The sequence below is a fragment of the Hirundo rustica genome, chromosome 3 (assembly GCF_015227805.2).
Source record: "Hirundo rustica isolate bHirRus1 chromosome 3, bHirRus1.pri.v3, whole genome shotgun sequence".
Lineage (NCBI taxonomy): Eukaryota > Metazoa > Chordata > Aves > Passeriformes > Hirundinidae > Hirundo > Hirundo rustica.
Window position 1 is genome coordinate 17,400,682 of NC_053452.1, and position 20,217 is coordinate 17,420,898.

Here is a 20,217-nt window from a genome sequence, read left to right on the forward strand (position 1 = left end):
CGGCCAAGGCCATGCAAACTATAATGTTTTCCATTTCCCCTGGGCTCTGTACACAATTATCAAGACGTTTCCCAGCCCTGTGATTTTTTTCAGCTTTCATAAGCAAGAAGATGAGACTTGCCCAAATATGCTGTGGGCTCACCTGTCTCCTGTACAGCTGCATGCAGCTCCACAAGGTCAAGCTTTCCTGATCTGTTGGTGTCTCTCTTCTGGAAAACTTCCTGTGGGGTGAGGGAGTACTTTTAAACAAACCAAACCACCCAAAACCCAACAGATGACATTGTGAGCACAAAGATATTGAAAGGGGAAATAGAAATTAGTTTCATACCAAATAGAAAAGCAGCCTTTTCCACAGGATTCTGAATTCCTGGATACTCAGTGTGCCAGTGGCATTCAGCTGAGTGGGAGAATTAAGGTCAAAACATCTCAAACATTAGAAAGCACTCATTACATATATTAAAAAATGAAAAAAGAAGTAAAGAAAGGGAAAAAAAAAAAAAAGCAGCAAACCAAAACTCCCAAAACTTGCAGCCACTCTAACATCCATGCAATTATAATATGAGGATAATGATTTATTAGTCCACATGCCTATTTATAGGCTTGATCCGCCTCCCACTAGAGTCAGTGCAAACCTGGCTGCTGATTTCAGAAGCAGCAGGAATCAACCCTTTCCCAAACCAGCTCCATTTTGTCACAGCTGAACTGTTATTATGGAGGGTGAGAAGTTCAATAAGCGAGGCCATGTCCTGGTGGTAAAGAAATCACAGTAACACCCAGTCTGGCCTAAGAAATCCTGCTCCAGTAAAGTATTATATGAGTCAGAAGTATCACTCATAACAAGGATACATCCAGGAGTGCCAAGATACCCTGGCAGGAATCCAGACTGAAATTCAGGCGAAAACTCTGGAAATCTGGAGAAAAAAAAAAAAAAAGAAAAAAAAAAAAAAAAAATTGTTCTGGTGAGTCATTGGACATCTCCCAGAAAAATGGCCTCTCAAAAAATTCCCCCTTACTTGAGAGGGCTCAAGCCCCAAAGCCTTTGTGAAACTTTACACCCACTTGAGAAGATGTATCATTTATGATGATAAAAATATGAGGCAACAGGATGGATTCTACTAGTCTCAGAAAATCCAATATGAGCTCCCTGCAGGCATGTAATATAGAATGAAATATGGTACACTATCTCCAGCTATTAGAGAAAATGGAAGGAAAAGGACATCCAAAGCTCTAATCCCAAACAGAATTTACTGCATGACCTTGAGCAAAGCCACTTGACCTGAAGAGCTTTGGGGAACAGCACTGCAGATTAATTGAAACCCTTGTACTAAGCATCTCTCTCTCCCTGTCTTTCACAGATACACTGACAGCTCTGTTAATATAATTAAAAGTACAGGCACTGCTGAAAACATGATGCTGCCTCAAAGCTTAGCATTCTGATTCATATATAAGTTACATGAAGAATAACAGATGTAGGCTCTAATCTCACTGCAAATCATGATTACATTTGGTCTGTACCTTCCACAGAATAAGGGACAGAATCATAACTCACCAATCCCTTCTCTGAAGGAAGTCAAGATGCTTTCATGATTTTCATATTGTAATTCCCTGTTTAGTAAATACGAATCAGGTTCTGTAAAGATTTTTAAATTGATGTCTTAAAATCAATAATTTATGAAAAGTAAAGACTCCCTGTTCAATATAGTTTTCTCACAGATAAGACAGTGCCTGGTGGGACAGTTGACAAAGACAGAATTATCCTTGTCCACCTTCTAGAAAAGAGAGCAATATCAAATTCAGTTTAAGTGGAAAAGGCATCACATCAGTCTTTTGATCATCTTCTTTGTTGCCTGTAATGGCTGGATGGAGTATTTTCTATGTTGCATATTGATCGTTACCAGCAAAGAAACTGGGAAGACTATCTGGATTCCTCATTCCATCTGTAACTTTATTGTCATTGTTCAGAGAAAACAGCCACTGCAATGCCTCACTGCTGTCCACGTAGTGTTATTTCTTACCAAGAACCAGATTATGAGCTTGTGGAGTGCTCTGGGCTGCCCTCACAGAGTGGATGTCACACATGAGAGAGACAAGCTCAGGGCTCACCTGGCTCTCACAAGCATGGGATACAGAGGCCACCTGCACCTCATCCTGTCCCCCAAACACAGAGCAAAGAGCAGCCCTATGCATGCACAGAAGGGAAGAGTAAATAGAAACAGCAGCATGGACCAGGCACGTGAAAGTAAAAAGAAGACCCTACTCCACCACACAAATTCCTACAGACCAGGCTTTGCACGTCTTCTAGTTTGGTGCTGCTGAGACTGCGACAATGGCTCAAGGTGAGATGAGATACAGTTTCAAAAGCAAAGCTGAAGTCAAGCTGGGTTTGGAGGCCAAATTAAGAATCTGCATCCATGCCTGTTCTTCACCCTCATTCTTTCAGTTGTTGAAATTCAAACTAGATTAGCTCTGCTTATAACATCTCTGCCATGTTGATTCACACCCCAGCAAATCCTTTTGCTCTGGAAATCTAACATGGCAGCAGAAGAGTCAGTTCAGTCAGACTGAAGCCAGTGCCTCTTCCCAGAATTCAAGAAATAGATACAGGAGTTGAGGCTTTCATCTGAGAGGGCTTATTTTACAGAAACATTATTTCTCTGCACTTACTTCTCCAAGATACATTATTCAAGATCCTCTGGAGCTGAACAGCATTTATTTCAGGATTCTGTGATATAGAAGAGAATTATAATTTTTTTTTTCATAAGTACTAAATCACTTTTCTCCCTCTTTTGTTTTCCCAGCATGTCCCATCTTCATTCTCTGCTTTGCTGGCCCCACTCCAGCCACAGTGAAAATCGATAGAAAAAGACTCCCTTTGAATATGACAAGATTCTGAGCCTGCAAGAGCTGCAGTGTGCTCTGGGCTAAGTTCTCAGGGCTCCACACAGATCAATGCAGTAGTGCAAATTTCCACTGAGCGAGGATGCAGACAGTGAAACTTTCAGCCCTGGTGCCATCTGTCCCATCAAGCACACTATCAAGAGACCTGCTTCAAACAGGTCTTCAAACCTGCTTCCCCTTTTATCACTTACAAACAAAAAAAAAAACCCAAAAAGGAAACTTTGGAATACTTCTCCCCAAACTTTTCAAAGCAGAGACACGCCCTCCCCCTCCTCATACTAGAGTTTACAGATCTTCTAGAAGCTATGACAATTGTTTGTTTGGAGGATTTTTTTAAATGTCACTCTTCAAAAATAAAAGCCTGCTTTCAGATCATTGAGACATGCCAGGGTAAAGCCTTCAGAAATGGCAGTAACTGCCTCTGCCTCTGCGTGTACTTGGACATCCTGACAGCAAAGGACCAGCAACTCACAGTATGTGGCAATTTCTAGCACATCAAAGCCACACCATCCTCAAACCCAAAATCTTAAACAAGGAGCAAAAAGTGAAAGCATTCCTCGTTTTTAGAAACAGGTTCCTTCAAAATATTCCTATTAAAAGTGAAAATTTGTTTTTGTGAAATTGTGTTTGCCAAACATAGGGTATGATGATAGAAAAATGCAGTGACCTTTTCTGAAAGGTGAAGCACTTGCACCCCTCACCACAGTCAGTGGGATCCCTGATGGTCAGCTCCATCCCAAATTATGCCAGAGAAATCACTAAAAATATTTTTTCCCAGTAAGGATCATATTTCACTAGGAAAATTAGGGGGAAAAGCTGATGGGACACCCAACATCTATTTCACCTCTCAAAGCAGGTTAGTTGCCATCCAACTGTGATGAAGTATGCATGAAACAAGGTTCAATATTTCAGGGGTGTTCTTTAATTGGTAACTTTCCCAATTAATGTAAGAATGTGCCAAAAGGTAGGATGGATCCACACAGCCCATCACTTTGTCCCCAGCAGAGGCAACAGGAATTAATGTTTAGGGAGGGCACTTGAGCCTGGTCAGCTTCTGTAGTCCATTCTGCTGTTCCCCTGTTGGAAAAGTGATCTTAGAGGGTACATCCCTGCTCGGTCTTTTAGCATTTGTTTGTGAACTTTCTGCTCATCAGTTTGCTAATATCTCTTGAGCCTCTTGATACATTCACATTAAGTTCCACGCATTGACACGCTGTTGTCAGAGAAGTGTGCCTGTCTCAATGCTATCACATTGTTAAGCTTTACAGGCAAATCTGCTGCATGGATCATCACTGTACACAGAGTCCAACCTCCACTCCATAGCCCCTCTCTTCTCCCCACACATCCAGACCTCCCTTGAACATCCACATGCTTTTACTTTCAGAGTACCTAATAGCTCTGGAGTTTACTCATGCAAGCCATTACCTGTTCAAAATGCTTTGTGAAGAAATCCTCCCAAATCTTGCCTTCATACCTATCAACAATTTCCTTTGAAGGTATAAAAAAATCATTTACTTGCAGAAGCAAAATAGTGTCAACCAAGTTATTAAAGATGCTTTCCCAGAATGGCATTCCATTCCCTGCCCTTTCCACCCTCTGCCCAGCACTGCAATCTGTGTTACATCACTAACACAGCCCACTGCTAAGAAACCTCCCTACACCACAGAACTTCTGTTTCTTGGAGAGAAATACTCAGATATCATTCAGTGGGAAGAAACATTCCCCTCACCCCACCCCCAGCTGTGCAAAGCATGGGGCTCCCTCTGTGCCAGGTAGAGAGAAGGCTCTCTGTTCTCCTTCATCCAGCCCAACAGAGGAGATGAAAGAAGGAAAGGCCCTTTCTATGCCGGGGAACAGACTATGCTATAAATTCTCTAGCACAAGCTGCAGATGTGTATGCACTGCCACTGAAACTAGTCCTTTTGGAAATAACCTTTAGGCCATTGCATGACAATAGCACTGCTAAGGTCCCATAATGTCTTCAAAACGTTCAAGGCTTGAAAACACAGGGAGAAGAGTAAGAATGGACCATGAGTATCCAAAAAGCCATGAACAGCTGGAAAGACTGCAGAGCAAGTAAGATGGTGTCATTGAAAGATGTTTGCAAAAAGGGCAACTAAACTGTCTAAAGTTTTGCCTGTCCCCCACATTTGATTGCATCTGTCCCCTTGGTCCAAAGGATACTGCCTATAAACCCAATCTGTGCTTTCAAGTGCTGTAACACAAGCATTGACATTCTCACTCAGCCTCTCCTCTAGGGCAGAGCAACAGCAAAAACCCAACACACAGAGCTGTAGATTGAACCACAGACCTCCCACTCCCCTCACACCCACTCACCTTAGAGAGGGTGAAGCTCGTGTTCCCACCCATTTCCCTAGAGATACAAAAAAGCAGACACATTAAGAGTTGTGCATTTGTCTCACCACAGGTGTCATTCCCCTTCCCTGGCGGGGTCCCAACCTGCTCTTGCTGTGTGTTTTATTCTCAGGTGTTACAGCTGCAGTAAGGCAAGGCCTCACCCACAGAGGGCCCCAAAAGTTGCTGGCATTTGAAGTATCCAAAACACCATTTCTGTACAAGCAACCATCCTAGCACTGCCAGCAGGGAGTTCCTGGCAAACTAATGGAGCTAAAAAACTAAAGAGATCTTATACTTCTCACAGTCTCAAACATGAGCATATTGCAAGGATTGTGTGGGCCTATCTCAGCCTTTTTTGAAAGGATGAGGCCAAAAACAGTGCTTGAACCACTGAAAATCCTATGGCAGGAGAAATCCAGAGCCAGCTTCTCTGAAAGAGACTGTGCTGCTTTTTGAAGAATTAAGTCTTTATGCTGCCCCTATTAGACTAGAAACACCAGACTTTCCCAGGGAATTAGGTGCTGGCAGGGGGGCAGCACCGTCTCACCGAAGGACGTGCTTCCTGGAAAAGACCCGCAGGATGAACTCGGACTCTTGCTGCGGCTCCAGGGTGGATGGGACAATCACGTAGACACAAGGCTCCAGATGGAAGTCATGAGTCACTTCCCGCTCATCAAGGAAAACCTGGTGCTTGTTCACAGGCTGATGTCGGGTGAAGAAACCTGGGGGCAGCTTTCTGTTGCTCTCCTGGTACTGTTCAGGGAAGAAAGGTAAGAGGAATGGTGCTCTGCCCCGGCTGAACACATGGACAAAAGGCACGTGGAGGATACACGGGCAGGGTACAGCCAGCCTGCCTTCACATCTCAGCCTGTTGTACAGCACAAGCAGGTAACAGAGCCCAAAGGACCCAGTCTCTTCCCAGGACATGGCAGTTCTCACTATGCAGCAGCCTTGCCCAATACTAACATGACAAAAGAATGGGCTTCCTGCAACTTACAAAAAAACCCTTACACTGCCTTTAAGAAACAGCAGCAAAAACTGGGGATGAGAAGCTGTTCCTGTCAATGTGGCTTCTGCAAAAGTCTTTGCCGTATGGGCCAAAATAACCGCAGGCAGGAACTGCTCTAGAGACTGCTCTTCACCAGCCAGAACAACTCTTTTCCCACAGGGACCACATACTTTGTCCCCAGCTTGTCCCTTGCACTAGGGATCTGGCAGCAGAGGATTTTTCAGAACACCTGTGATCTCAGCATACTGCACAAGCCACCTAAGCCCTGGTCCTGACTTCATGCAAGTGTCCTTGATCTGTCTGGCACTCTTTGCTCCGCAGGCCCTTTTCTGCCACAGGATGATGGATAAAGTGTTGATCCAGGCATCATGGAACTAATTTTAATGCCACTGAGTGCCCAGTACACAAGCCCAATAAATAATCCTGCTAGCTAAAACTACTGTCACCTTCTGATCTTGGCTGCTCCTCAAAACATTTGGCCATTTTACTCTGAAGCCTCATGGGGAGATGCTATTCCTCTTCCTTTGCCAGTATTTTTCTTACTAATAGAGCAATCTTTCTTATGAAGGGTTCAGGGTTACTCCTCCTCATGCCCCTTATGTTAAATTCAAAGTTTTATATTCCAGTCAATACTCTGTTGACAGCAGTTCCAATACTTTAGATGCTCTCAGCTTGCCATCTCTCCATATTGATCTTGGCAACCACTACAAACCTGAAATTGAAGTCCTGGCTGCCATCATTCCCACTCAGGTGTGCTAGGGCCACACTCAGACCCTCTCTGCCAGAACATTTACCTTGAAGGTAACCCTGCTAGTGCCCAAGATATTTGAGTCAGGAAGGAGTGGCATCTTACCTCATGGTTACCACGCTGGGTCCACAGTAACTAGGAACACAATCGTGCTGCCCTAACCATACACCCAAACGAGTTTTTTCCCAGCCCAAGTTCTCATTTGAGAGGTGTACTCTCATGTCAGTAGTATCAGAGTGGAAGATATCCCCTTTAAAGACAAAATAAGCTAAATATTTCCCTGTTTTAAATAGCCCTCTGAGGTCAGGGCCAAAATCAGGACTTACATAAGGATTTAATTTCCAGGGCCCTTTCTTAAGTCCCAAAGGCTCTTGGATAAAGAAAATGCCAGAAGTACAGGTGACCTGAAGAAGCTGAAAGCACTGTACCATCGGACAGCCAGGAACCTGAGCTCCCGAGGAGATCTCTGACTCGCATGGGGCACAGGCTCTTTTCTCACCTCATGCCAAGACTGGAAGGCAGCAGAAAGGCAGCTCTGACTCCCACGACACAGCCAAGAACTGGGGCATCATCCCACAAGTGCAGCAGGGATGAAGTGCTCATCATGTAAAGGTTGATGCTACTTCTAATACTTTTGAAGACTCAGGACAGAAGCTGAACAATTAATACCCCTTCTCAAAGCTGATGAGCTCTCTCTGATTTCAGCAGAATCAGAGGACGGTTCTGCATTAGTAGTGCCTTGCTGTGGTGCCTCACTGAATTCAAATACCGTCACTCACTGTCAGCCAAGGAACAAAGGCACACACGCCACACATTCAGCATTGTCTTAACAGCTGCACCAGCCCAGGTCCCCCAGACAACAGCCAGCAGTGGTGACAAAGGACTCACCTGTAGGTCCACCTGCAGGAAGAAAAGACACAGAGCAGCTGTCAGTCAGGACCTCTGTGTCTCACAAAACACAGCCAAGTCATTCCTGGGAAGCAGAGCAGCTACATACATCTATATGGGGTCTTTGCCTTCAGAAACCTCAGTCCCTCCACCCAAAACCCCTTCCTCACAGTCACCTCTCCAAAACTGTACAAGCTCACAGCAGCAACAAGACCTGTGGCTCTGTTCAAGGGAGAAGAGTGGCTCAGATAAGCAGAGAACTGAAGGTAGGAAACTCTCACTCCTAGTGATATCCACTTACCTCTGGATACACAGGGAGCTAGCAGTATGCACACATGAGCAGCTGCCACATCATACTAGGAATACTTTACAGGCACAATTTTACCATGGTTGAAAATAACCTTAGGGGCTGAGCTCTTCCTTGCCCCAAAGTAAGGGGACTCCTGGCACCCTCTTCCGGCTATTGCACATACCCTCAGAGGCAGCAAAATCAATCACCTCTGCAGGGTGACACACAGCATGCTGGAGAGGCAGCAAGCAGAGCACAGAGCCCAAGGAAGCCTAGCCCTGATGTGTGAGGAGACTGGGCACAGACAGGAGGAAAGAGCAGAGATCACCGTGCACACAACAAAATCTCTTGGCCTGCAAAGCACAACAGCCTACAGGGGTTGGAAATTCTCTTTGGTGAGAGCAAAAAAACCAAAGCAATTCTTTGCACCTTATAGAGTAAAAATCCAATGAACAGGTGAGGGGCTCGGTTCCGGTGTTTGGTGCTGTGTTTCTGCATGAGGGATATGACCACATTGCATGTGCTTGGGCTTCTCTTACTGTCTTCAACTGGCAACACATTCAGCCAGTACTGAGGGTTCATCCAAAAGTTGCCTTAGTAAAAGAAGAAAAACATTCTGATGTGATTTTCCATCACAAAATTGATTGCCAGTTTCCCACAGGATGTCTGGCATTGGACTGAATATCACAGGTTGTCTGGATCTTCAGACCCCACAGGAATTTGATTTTAAGGTGCAGTTTACAATTTTAGCAGTGCAACAACTATCTGAGACAGGAGAAAGACCCAGGAACAAGGAACTATACTTCTGCTTACATGCAGTTAAGAGCTCATTTTGTTTATAAATGTATCACAATTCCTCTCTCATCCTGGGCTAGCTGACTTTAGACTCCACCTGCTCTGCTTCCAGAAGAGCTGACCCTCTGTTTCATTCACTTTACTTAAAACACACTCCCTGGAGGTGCTGAGGATGCAATTTTTAACAGACAAGTTTAATGCCCTAGAGCAGATCAGTGCTGGCAATTGATCTTGGGATCCTAAAGCTTATTTCATGCTATAATCAGCCCACTGCCCTATGTTTGCAAGCAGTACATCTTCTGTGATAGCAGAAGCCAGTCAAAGTCCTTCAGCTGCTTATTTCTGGTGTTTGTGCGGAGACTTAAACAGGAAGCACATGTTTCTGTTATCAATTTTATGTTAAGAGGTTATAAGGAGCTGGTAACCGAATCAGCAGAGCATCTAAAGTCAGAGTTATACAAAAGAGCACCCCTCACCATTACAGAATCCCAGACTTCCTCCTGCTGTACTTCCTTTAACCCATCTCCCACTCTTCAAGGAGTACATCCACTTTTTCCCATCTTCCTGGCTCATCAGGTCTGGAGTTAATTTACAGATCACCAAATCTACAAAATGAATCTTAAAATCTCGCAGAGACATCCTGGGAAAAGAGTGCCAAGAGACATCCTGTCAGTAGTTTAGTTTAGTCCATATGGCTCATAAAACGAAAAGAAAAGGGAGTGGGGAACTTCGAAGCCACACCATTCTGTGTTACATATGGTAATGCTCATATTTTATTAGGCAGTAAAGAAGAGAGCGTCTGCTTCCACAGCAGCATCTAGGAGTAGCTAATGCACGACTAAAACTTCGGCAAAGGACAGCAGAACAGAGAATAAAATAATCTTGCCAGCAAAGGGAGTGCAGTGAAATGACAGGGGCGGCAACATTGCCACCTCGTGGCAAAAGCTGTGGAGAAACCGCAGACAAACAGGCACACAAGAGCTTCCCGGAGCTTAAGGGAAAAAATTCAAAAAAATTTTAAAAAGGTAGGACAAAAGCTCCTGGAGCTGCTCTTTATCTCCAGCAGCCCCAGGAGACCTAGCAATGTCCTGCTTCTCCCTCACTCCTGCACTGAAGAACAGTGCATCCCACATCTGCACAGCCACTGCTTCTCACAGGATCAGGCTGAGAGGAGGACAGGCTGCTGTAAAACTCATCACCTATGCCTTGGCCTAAGTGGCAATGTGCTGCTTCAGCTCCAGGTACAGCCCCAGGGTTACTGGCAAAGAGGGGAGAAGCAAGACGGTGCCATTACCAGAATTCTCCATCCTCCTTCTTTTTCCTCAGCAAAATTTTCTCCTTCGGGCTCAGCAGCTCCCACTTGCAAGAGCTAAGGGGGAAAACATGAGGTGAGTAACCAAACGTGGCACAGATTCAAGGCAGAGGACAGAACCTTCCTCTATGAGAAGAGGCCAAACCCCTGTTTCTACGTATCTCCATGCTTATCCCCCACTGTTCCTTTGGCCACACAAGACTCTCCACGACCACCCTGGGTTCCATGAGACGTAGCTACATGGCTCCAGTTTTCCCCAGCAGAAGCCAGAAGTGTTCCATTTCCTCAGCCAGTCCCTTCACTTGAACACACAGCTTCCAAGTACTTAAAATATAAAAATCTAGACCTGCTTTGGTGGTTAATTTTCTGTCAAAGGAGACATAATAGGAAGAGTGTCTGGCATAATGAATGAATGAATGACTAGGACAGCACAAGAGGCAGCTGGGAGTCATTTCAAAGGCAGGCCTGCAGTATGTTGCTCATTATGCTCCTCAACAGAACAGCTGGTGTGCTGTCATTATGTGACAGACACGCATCAGAGAAGTTACTGCTCTGCAGACAAGGTGAAAGCCATTCACATTCCCAATGACCTCTGTACTCTTCCCTCCCTTCTATGTCTCGAGCCTCAGCAAACACCTTGTGCAGGGAAGGAAGTGAAGCTGGGACGCAAGAAACATGCTCCATTTCAAAGAGGAACAGGACACAAGTTTACAGTTGTCCATGGTCTAGAATGCGAACCACTGTCTTCCATGGGTCCCAATTAAAAAAAAAAAAAAAAGACAGGTAGATGCAAATATTGAACCCATTTACCTCACTTGTTGCTTCCTCTGATCTCATGCCCAACTGTATTTCCCTGACCAGCCAGGACAGAGGACTCCTTCCTACTTATCCAATTCCAACACCTTGCAGCCTGTGGAAAATTTTTCCTGAGCCCTCCCGTGATCTCGCATTTAGTGAAAGGAAAAGCAGAACTGATCTGATTGAGGCTGCATGTGTGAAGTGAGGCCAACTACCGCAGCACTGTTTGTTGGAGACACATAAATCTATGGAGTCATTGCTTTGACACCAGAAGGTCTGTGCAAGCAACTGTTATCTTACTGCTGCCCTCAACATTAATTCATGCCTGAAGATGGCAGCATCTTTCCTCCAAGAAACCTTTCTGCCATTCAGTGTCACACCTTTCCTTTTTTAAACTCACCTGTCACTCCAGTCTCCTTTCCACTCAATTTTTCCCCATGGATTTCTCAGTCTCACTAGGTTTTCTGGTCCATATTGACAGGTCACCTGCAGAAAACAGTAACACTGTGCTCACCAAGGTCTCAGCAGTTCTCATCTGGTTTATATCATTGTACTATGTCAGATATTAACAATGACTTTGTTCTCATAGATGCCAGCAAGTATGATGATAAAAACCTTTGAACACGCAACTCTGAATGCCAGCAACAAAGAGATTAAAGCACTTCATCTTACATTCTAAACCGAAACCAGAGACATGACAGATTTCTAATCTAAAGGCTTGACTGTACATTCCTCTTCTTTTCCAACCTCTGCTCATTTTGTACTCCTGTGAAAGCCAGGCCCTACCCCAGTGCCACGGCACAGCACAGTGCAGCCCCCCTTGGGTGACCACACAGACTAATGCCTCCTGAACTGGGATGCCATGGTGGGAGGAGAGGGAGCCAGGCCAGTCAGGGGCTTTGTTGACAGAGCACAGCAGAACAGCTGACTTCACACTGTTTCCACACGCTTGGTCAGCCCCTTTGGACTGCCTGTCTCTTCCTCTCATCAGAGGAGCCAGACTGACAGACACATTGTTGAAAAACTCCACACATAAACTCTTCCTTTTGTGGGGGACACAGATGTTCCTCATCTAGCTCACCTCTTCTGCCCTTCCTAGTATCTCTTGCTACAGTACTGAACATGCTTTCACCAAATGTTGAAAGCCCCACAGAGTCTTTGCCATCCTTGTCAACCTCCTCTTGAAACTGGACAAAACAGTCATCCACCAACTCAGGAGGAAAAAGCTCCTGCTTTTCGGGACATACTATTTCAAGTCCTTCACCTCTAGACAAATATCCTAAGGGGACTCCCAGAAATTGTTCTGCAGATTAGTGGGGTCCCCCTGCATTGTCTGCACAGGAACACAATTCAGTTCCCTCACTCCACTCCACATTTCTCTCTGCAGTTTTTCATATTTTGGCCTTTACATCCTTACTGCTCTATGTTCTCTCCAGTGGCTTCAGAGGAAGGCTTTTTACCCCAAGTAAAAAGCACATCCTCAAGTTTCAGCACATCCTCCCAGCAGCATCAAAGGCCAGTCCTTTCATTCTTAACAGCTAAGATGCATTTCTAGTTAATGGCCTCGGCAGAACCCTGTGAATCATTCCCATCCTTAGAGATACACTGATGCTTAACAATTGTCCTTCACATCAAGGCCTCAAAATTAAAATGGACACACTTAAAATGTGAATCTTAACAAAGCCCACAGTCTCTTTTAGCCTTAGACTACGAAAAGAGTATTGGGGAGTGTTGGGGAGGATGAAGCCAAAAAGCCCTATAAATATGATTGCCTATATTCTGAGAATGAGAAACCTGTAAGTGAGATAGAATTGAAAGTAAGTTTTGATGTTTGAGATGTATTAGCTACTGGATGTCTGGGAAAACAGTTATGTGACCAGCTGAAGGTTACCTGCAGCCAGACCCAGGTCAAATGGAATGTTCTGTCTCACCCCCCAATGTATGGTTCATCCCACACCTGTACCCCTCCCCTGAAGTATCAGGTATCTGTAACCCCATTGGCACAAGCCCTGTTCCAGCCCACCTTGAGACCCCGTATCAGGGGGCTGCGAAGGTGGCTCGCTCTTTTTGCTCTTTGCTCCTCTCTCTTTGCTCTTTGCTTTTTGCTCTCCTCCACTCCCAACCTCTCCCTTCCCCCACGTTCCTAGGCCTTGCCGTGAGCTGCAGCCTGGCAGAGCTCACATCCCTTACAATAAACCTCATCTTCTACAACCTAACTTCAGAGATCTCTCGTCTACATTTATCTACACCGTCCTGGAGTCAGCAACAGTGGAGGAAGCAATTTCTACAGGGGAGGAGATATAGTTGCTCTGATCAATGGTTGAACCTATGAATGCAATAAAAATTGCTAATATCCAAATTAACCTGGACTCATGACATTTGGGCTGGTCTTACCTTTCTAATACCAGTTACTGTGTAGGCATGGCCAGCAACAAGCCCATTCTTCAGGACCTTTGTTGTCTACATACAAGAAAGAGAAACAGAAGAAAAATAAACCTTTTATCCTATCCCTACTCATACAGCAATACAGAGACCAGTACTCCGATAAGCAATGGTTTTCAAAGCAAATGGAGAACTGAAAATGAAATAAATAAATAAAGTGAAGCTTCTAAGAGCCAGGTTTTGCCAGGTTTTGCAGTATCTTTGGAATTGGAAGGTTGATTATCAATGGCCTTTCCTAAATTGTGGATCTTCAGCTAGAGACCACCTCACTTAAAGGAAGACCAGGAGGTTAGGTTTTGATTTTCAGAAAAGTAGAGTTACCCAACAGCTGAGGTAGTAGCATAAAGCTTGGAAGCCAAGACTTTAACTCATGTTCTGAATGACACAGGTCTCTGCCTTAGCTATAATTTTATTTCATGTGTGTCTGTACCTCACTGCACCATTTGTAAAAATGGAAAATTTATTTAATAAAAATGGGAAAATGCAGTAGGTCTCTATTTAATAGATTTTTTTTTTTTTTTTTTTTTTTTTTTTTTTTTTTTTTTGATAGACAAACCAGTTCCTAAACATAACAACAGGGAGCTGAGAGCATCAGGGACTCAACCCATGAGCAAAGTTTAACATGAAGAACATGACTTCTACAGAAAGCCACGTGTAGCAACTTTGATACATTTGGAGCCACAATGATCAGCTGAGCAGAGGGAAATGGGTCTGGAAAGGATTTTAGCTGTAAAGACAGTTGATGTCACTCCAAGCCTCACCCCTAAGTGTGTCTGACAGCCCATGAGAGATCGGCTGTAGGTGGCTCTTGTCAGGATATCCCACAGATCAGGAGGCGCTTCTGCAAGCTTGATCCTTGTATTGACACCCCCTGTAAAATCCACCAAGGCTTCTGAAACTTGCCCAATCTGCAGATCTTCATAGGAGCCATAGAGTCTAGGAAAAAAAGACATCATTATAGTCTCTGGGTTATAGTCACAGATGACAGGTTGAGAACAGCTTGCCAATGAAAACATTAAAAAAGTGTGCAAAAAGCAAAAGGAAGGCTGTAACTCATCTTTATTTTAAGGAAATTTTTGGCATTTGGGAAGGAGAATCTACAAAATTGCCTCCAAGACTGACCATAGTCTGAAAGGGACTCTTCTCTCGCTGTCATCCGTGACTGCACTGTAATGAGAACATGCCCATCACGACTCTCTGATAACTCTGCCTTAGAGAATGCTGCCTGAATTTATCACCAGACACTGTGCTGTATCTAAGATATAGTGGCTTGAGAGACACTGTCTTGAGAGCTCAGTCTCCAATCTGATTTTCTTTATCACTCCAGTGCAATTTGGCCCAGTCTTTTCATTCTAACACTAACACCAAATGAAAATAACCGAACATTCTCACATGTGTGTGATACCCCTCTCAGTGTTAACTAGAGTATTTTTCCCTGCTCTGCAAAGAATATTTCAGCCAAATATTAACAAACTCCATCAGTTCGTCCTTGCTGCTTTCTTCTTTGCGCTGATACTACTACTGTAGACAAAACACCCTGGACAGCCGCCGCTGTTCTCAACCTACCATATGACTTGTGACATGCCTCAGCTTTGGGGACCTGAGAGAAAAAACATCTACCAAAACAAAGCTCATTGCTTCAGCAGACCTGCAAAACGAAAATCCTTGGAGGCTTCTCATACTGATAATACATTAAAGGAGGCTTTGGAAATCATCCACATTTGAAAATATCTATTGATGGTGTTCCACTCCTCTGTGGTATTTACAAGGAAGGCATCATCCTCAGGCAATACACTGCAAACAATGATAACACTCAGAGGACAACCTCCCACAATAGGACTGTTTTCACACCTAAACCCTTGGATTTAAACTCAAAGGCCTGGTTTGATAACAGCTACTGCAATAGCAGCTTTTACGTGTAATAATAGAAAGATGAGAGCTATCTACTACACTCCGAATGTAGCAAGGCCTAGGAGATGCACTTATAAACAAGAACAAACTGCGTAGACACCAACCAACGTATTTTAGAGAGACTATTTGCATAACTTGAAATGAGTCACTTACTTAGCATATGCCTTCTCCAGAAGGGCTCCCCAAAACACGTTCTTATAGACCGAGGAAACAAAGAGCAGCTCCCCCGCCTCATTCACCGGCAGGCGATCATCAACCACCACGTCAATCCATTCCCCGAAGTGCCAGAACTGTCAGGGGAAAGGAATGAGCTGATGTTTCCCTTGGAGGGGACCTCCCCTTGAAAAAACAGGAAAGGCAAGAGAGCCTAGCTGTGGGCACAGAACAAGCCGCTGTGGGTCAGTGGGATTTGCTGACTCACCCACAGAACCAGCTGCTCAGCCCCACCCGGCCAGAGGAGAAAACAAAGCAGGTATCAGGTGGAAAAGGAGTAAGCAGGAAAATTAGCCACGGGCAGATTTCAGGGGAATTCCTAACTGCAGGGTTGTACCAAGAGGGGGGCAAAGGGGTAGAAGAGTGGAGCTGACGTGCTCAGGTCCTGCTGACTGTTGCCCCTCCTGAAAAAGAGTTTTGTCTGTGTTAAAATACGGGTAGTACACAGCTGGAGAGAGCAGCCAAGCAGAGGTGTTTCCTCAGTGGCTTGTAGTTGATTCACTGCCTGCACTACTTTGCGGGAGGGGTGATGGGCTCCTCTCCAGCCTGGGACACCCTCTGGCCACTTGCCCCTGGCCAAAGGGAACCACGTACAAATTATCTAAGGGTGTGACACAAAACACAGCAGAGGATATCTGAGGATCTCCTGCAATCTGGGGGAGCAGCTGTACCCGGAAGTGGAAAATGCCCGCGTATTTCCTCTCAAAGCTCTGGTTTTGTGGCACAACTGCAGCCAAGATGTCCTGGTGGAATGTCAGGGCTTCCAGGGCCGCCAGGAACCAGCAGTTCTCTGCGCCAAGACAAATGGACACATGCAGTTGGCTGAAAAGTGAGAGCTGTCAGCCAAGTTCAGCAATACCACCAAGATCCCAGCAGAAGAGCGGTTGTGTTTATGTCTTTACAATTATAACAAATCATACACACAAAATTAGATGACCCAGACATGTTTTTTTACTTAACCAAACCATGATTGGTTTATAATTGTTCTCTCACGATCTTTTCATTTGGGTACTGTTAGGTTAAACAAGAAATTTAGCAAGCAATAACTGTCAATGAAAACACTGTGTTTTACCAACATTGTGTGGGGCTTTTTCTGTTCTATAAAGGCACACTATTTAAAAAAAAAAAAAAAAAAAAAAAGTTTTCCATTTTTCTTTGAAAACATTAGCTTTTCAGAAAAGAAAATAATTTCCAGAGGATCTCACATGCAAGACTGTACTTAGCAAACTTTGGTTTTAAAGACATAAAGCACTTAGAAACTAATTTAGTCCCACCCCTACCTGTTTTTCAGATTGCAATATAGTCTTTTATTTTAGGCAACACAGGCATAAAATTAATTTTTCTAACTGTGTAAGGCTGAGAAGAGAAAACACTCACACTGGGCATTAGGTACAAATATGAAGTCCTTCTGTGGTCTCTGTTCAATTGTCAAGCAGCAACACCACAGACCAGTAAGAGCTAGGATCTCTTCCTATTAGCATGGGCAGAAACAACACACAGTGGTGATTTCAGCTTGTGGAGACACCTCTCATGCCTCAAATCCCACCTCTAAGCTTGCCAGCTTATTTACTGAGCCTATGCCAGTAAATGATTGCTTCATCACGCCTTGCCAAGTGGAGAGATGGATACCTTCTATTACCATGCCAAGTTTTATACATTCAAACTTCCATGCAAAATGTTATCTTGTGTAAGAACACTTCGATATTTATACAAAGGAGTTTCCTTACCTACCAGTCCTTGGCAGAGATCAAGCTGCTTTCTGTTTGCAGCATAAAACACAGGACTTTTGTGCAAAGCCTGGGAAGCACAAAATGAAAAGAAAAAAGGAAAAAAATAAAAAAAAAAAAAAAAGGAGAGAGTTAAGCCACTAACATGAGCTGATTTAGCTTGAAAGTTAAAGCTTTTAAAACACTGAGTCCTTTGTCCCAGCAGACATTGTTCTGGCTCAGGTATAAATCTATCGTTATGTGCTCTGGCTAACCTGACACCAGCCTGGGCACACATTTGTGCTTGGTCTGCGTTGAATGTGGTCTCCAGCATAAGTCACGGGTGCTCAGATGCATCACCATGGCTTTCCATGGGCACCACGCTGAGAAGACAACCCTTCAAACCTGCCAGTACCGCTCGCTCCTCCCCACAAATGCCAGCCAAAAGAGGTTACGAGGGCAGAGCATAACTCTTCAAACTTTCACCCAACCTGGCTGACATCTCCACAGCTTGACTGACAATTGAGCTACAGACTGATGGCCGCTACAGAATTGCTGCTGCTGTGACAAGAACAGGTCTGTGAATAATTGCACAGAGAGAAATAACGTGGTGATTTTTTTTTCCTTTCACAAGTGCCTCTGGTGTTAAATTAATAACCTAAGTGTCAAAATTACATTTCACACGAATGACCCAGAAATTGCTGAAGCTAAGTTTCACTGTTGGCTTCCCCTGCAGGCAGTAGCAAAGAAACAACAAACCCTCAGAAGGCAGTCACAGTAATTAGACACCAAGTCCTGCCCTTGGTGAGTTTGGGTGTTCAGTTTGCACGCCATCAGTCATAGATGCAGCAAGCTATAAGCCTGCAGGCTGAATGGCAGAATCTCAGCATCTCCTGTGCAGCAGACGGACTGAAGGATGCACAGAATCCATTCTCAGAGAATCTTTGCTCAGAAGGTTTGGCATCCAGAGTAGACAGCTGCCTTCTTCACAAGGCAGTTTTAGAATCACAGAATCACAGAATATGCTGAGTTGGAAGGGACCCATCAGGATCATCAAGTCCAACTCCTGGACTTACACAGGACATCCCAACAATCATAGCAGAGCAACAGAACAGTCCACTGAGAGACAGAGGAGGTTTCAAGCCCATTCCAATATCTGAGGAGTGGAGAGATGCTTGAAGGGCTTTGTAGAGGCCAGGACTCATGTTGACCTTTTTTGTTTGGTGGTTGTTTTTTTGTTGTTGTTTTGTTTTGTGTTTTTTGGGGGGTTTTTTGTTGTTTTTTGGGTTTGGTTTTTTTTTTTTTCAGAAACTCAATCCTTCTGGGAAATGGTTTAAATCTCACAAAGTATGACAGCTAGAAATAACTTAGCTAGGAGATGCTATCTGATACTACCTGGCAGAATTCCCTACTGATAACGGAATTCTGAAATTCTCACATAATTCTGTACATTGCTTTCTGGAGTATCTGATTGTCACTACTCTGCTCAGTGGCTCAGTAAGAACAGAACCGGCATTGCTAATAACAGGCCTTATCTAATTGTGCCAGGCCCCTGTCCTGGCCTCCCACACTTGTTATCTACCCTTTTGTTATGAGAACATGCTCTGTGACCAGCCCTTGCATCTGGGTGTCTCTTGTGATGTTCAGTTCAAACTTGGAATGCCAGAAAAGGCCTTGGAAATGTGAGCACAAATAGAAAACAAAGGCCCTCAAACTAAAACCAACTCACAGACTGATGCTCAGTCACTAGTGTGATAGAAACTCAGCCTTGAGAGCTGGGGAAAGATTACTCCAAGTACAATAGACTAAACAGTTAAGCAGGTAAAAAAAACCCAAAAAAACAACCCAGCGAGAGGATAAGGCACCTGCCCTGTCTGGGAAAGTCGCAGCCGCCAGCATCGTAACAGTATGAGGTCCATGGGAGAGAGGGGTCACAGCTAAGAACTGTCTGGAAACTCAGGAATCTTCTAAAAGGTCATGATTCTGAACTCTGGGAAGGAGGATCTCATCTGTGACCACAGAATCACAGTGAGATCATGGTAGCTGTGAGCTCCAAGGAAACCAACTCTCCCTCCTCCCTTTACCTCCTCTCCCTGCCTGCTTCAAGTGTTAATGGATATAAACTCAACAAGGCTGGTTATGCAACAAATGCTCCAAAGGCAATTATGAGACTCCATGTAGCCCAGCTTCCAAAAGGACACCCGATGCAATAAATGTAATCCCCCAAAGACACTAAAGTACGCCTAAATTAAAGCCTAAGAGTACTCTGTTCAATGCTAAAACTATTTGCTGGCTATTATCCGTGCTCATCCTCTTACACATAGTACTGACTGCAAGTCACTTACGTGTGGCCTCTTCCACTGTAAATTTTGGGGCAGTTTCTTCAGCAGTGCTCCCGTTCCAATAGAGCTGATGTGAGCAGGGAAGGCGTCGTCTGTGAACAACCGTTTGTCCTTCAAGCACAACTCCAGCAAAGCCTGGTAGTTCTGCTGGATAGGAGGGGTATGTTTTTGAAAGATACTCCTGCCTAAAGGCACAGGTGACTTTTTTTTTTTCAAGCACAGCAGAAAAGGCATGCTGATGTCTCCAGGATAATTTTTTTCCACTGAGGATTCCGGAGGGATCTCACACTGCACAGTTCTGCTGGAAACTCTTGGTTTTCTCAGATGAGGCGTGTCTTTTCAGAAGAGTTCCTGATAGTTAAAATAAGCATAAAAAGTAAATTTGATCCTGGTTTTTAAAATTTTCTTCTTAGTCAACAGGGGTGGGTAGGAACAGTGGCATTCCCAGGAGAAGTGGGGGCTCACCCAATTCTAACTGAGCACTTATCCCTGCATTTTCAAGGCTTTA

At 44.4% G+C, this 20,217-nt stretch overlaps 1 protein-coding gene across 1 annotated transcript; it reads right to left on the minus strand.

Annotated features, from left to right (window-relative positions):
• Positions 1 to 322: 322 nt before the first annotated feature.
• On the minus strand, positions 323 to 19,943 carry LOC120751319 (calpain-14-like). The gene is made up of 17 exons (XM_058419883.1): positions 19,713 to 19,943; positions 17,389 to 17,458; positions 16,333 to 16,451; positions 15,602 to 15,738; positions 14,299 to 14,473; positions 13,490 to 13,555; positions 11,496 to 11,581; positions 10,280 to 10,354; positions 9,462 to 9,625; positions 8,620 to 8,783; positions 7,902 to 7,913; positions 5,804 to 6,009; positions 5,236 to 5,272; positions 4,324 to 4,386; positions 2,665 to 2,722; positions 847 to 911; positions 323 to 397 (listed from the first exon to the last, which is right to left on the minus strand). The coding sequence occupies exons 1-17, from the start codon at positions 19,941 to 19,943 to the stop codon at positions 323 to 325; spliced, it is 1,803 nt and encodes a 600-aa protein (XP_058275866.1).
• Between the last annotated feature and the right edge of the window lie 274 nt (positions 19,944 to 20,217).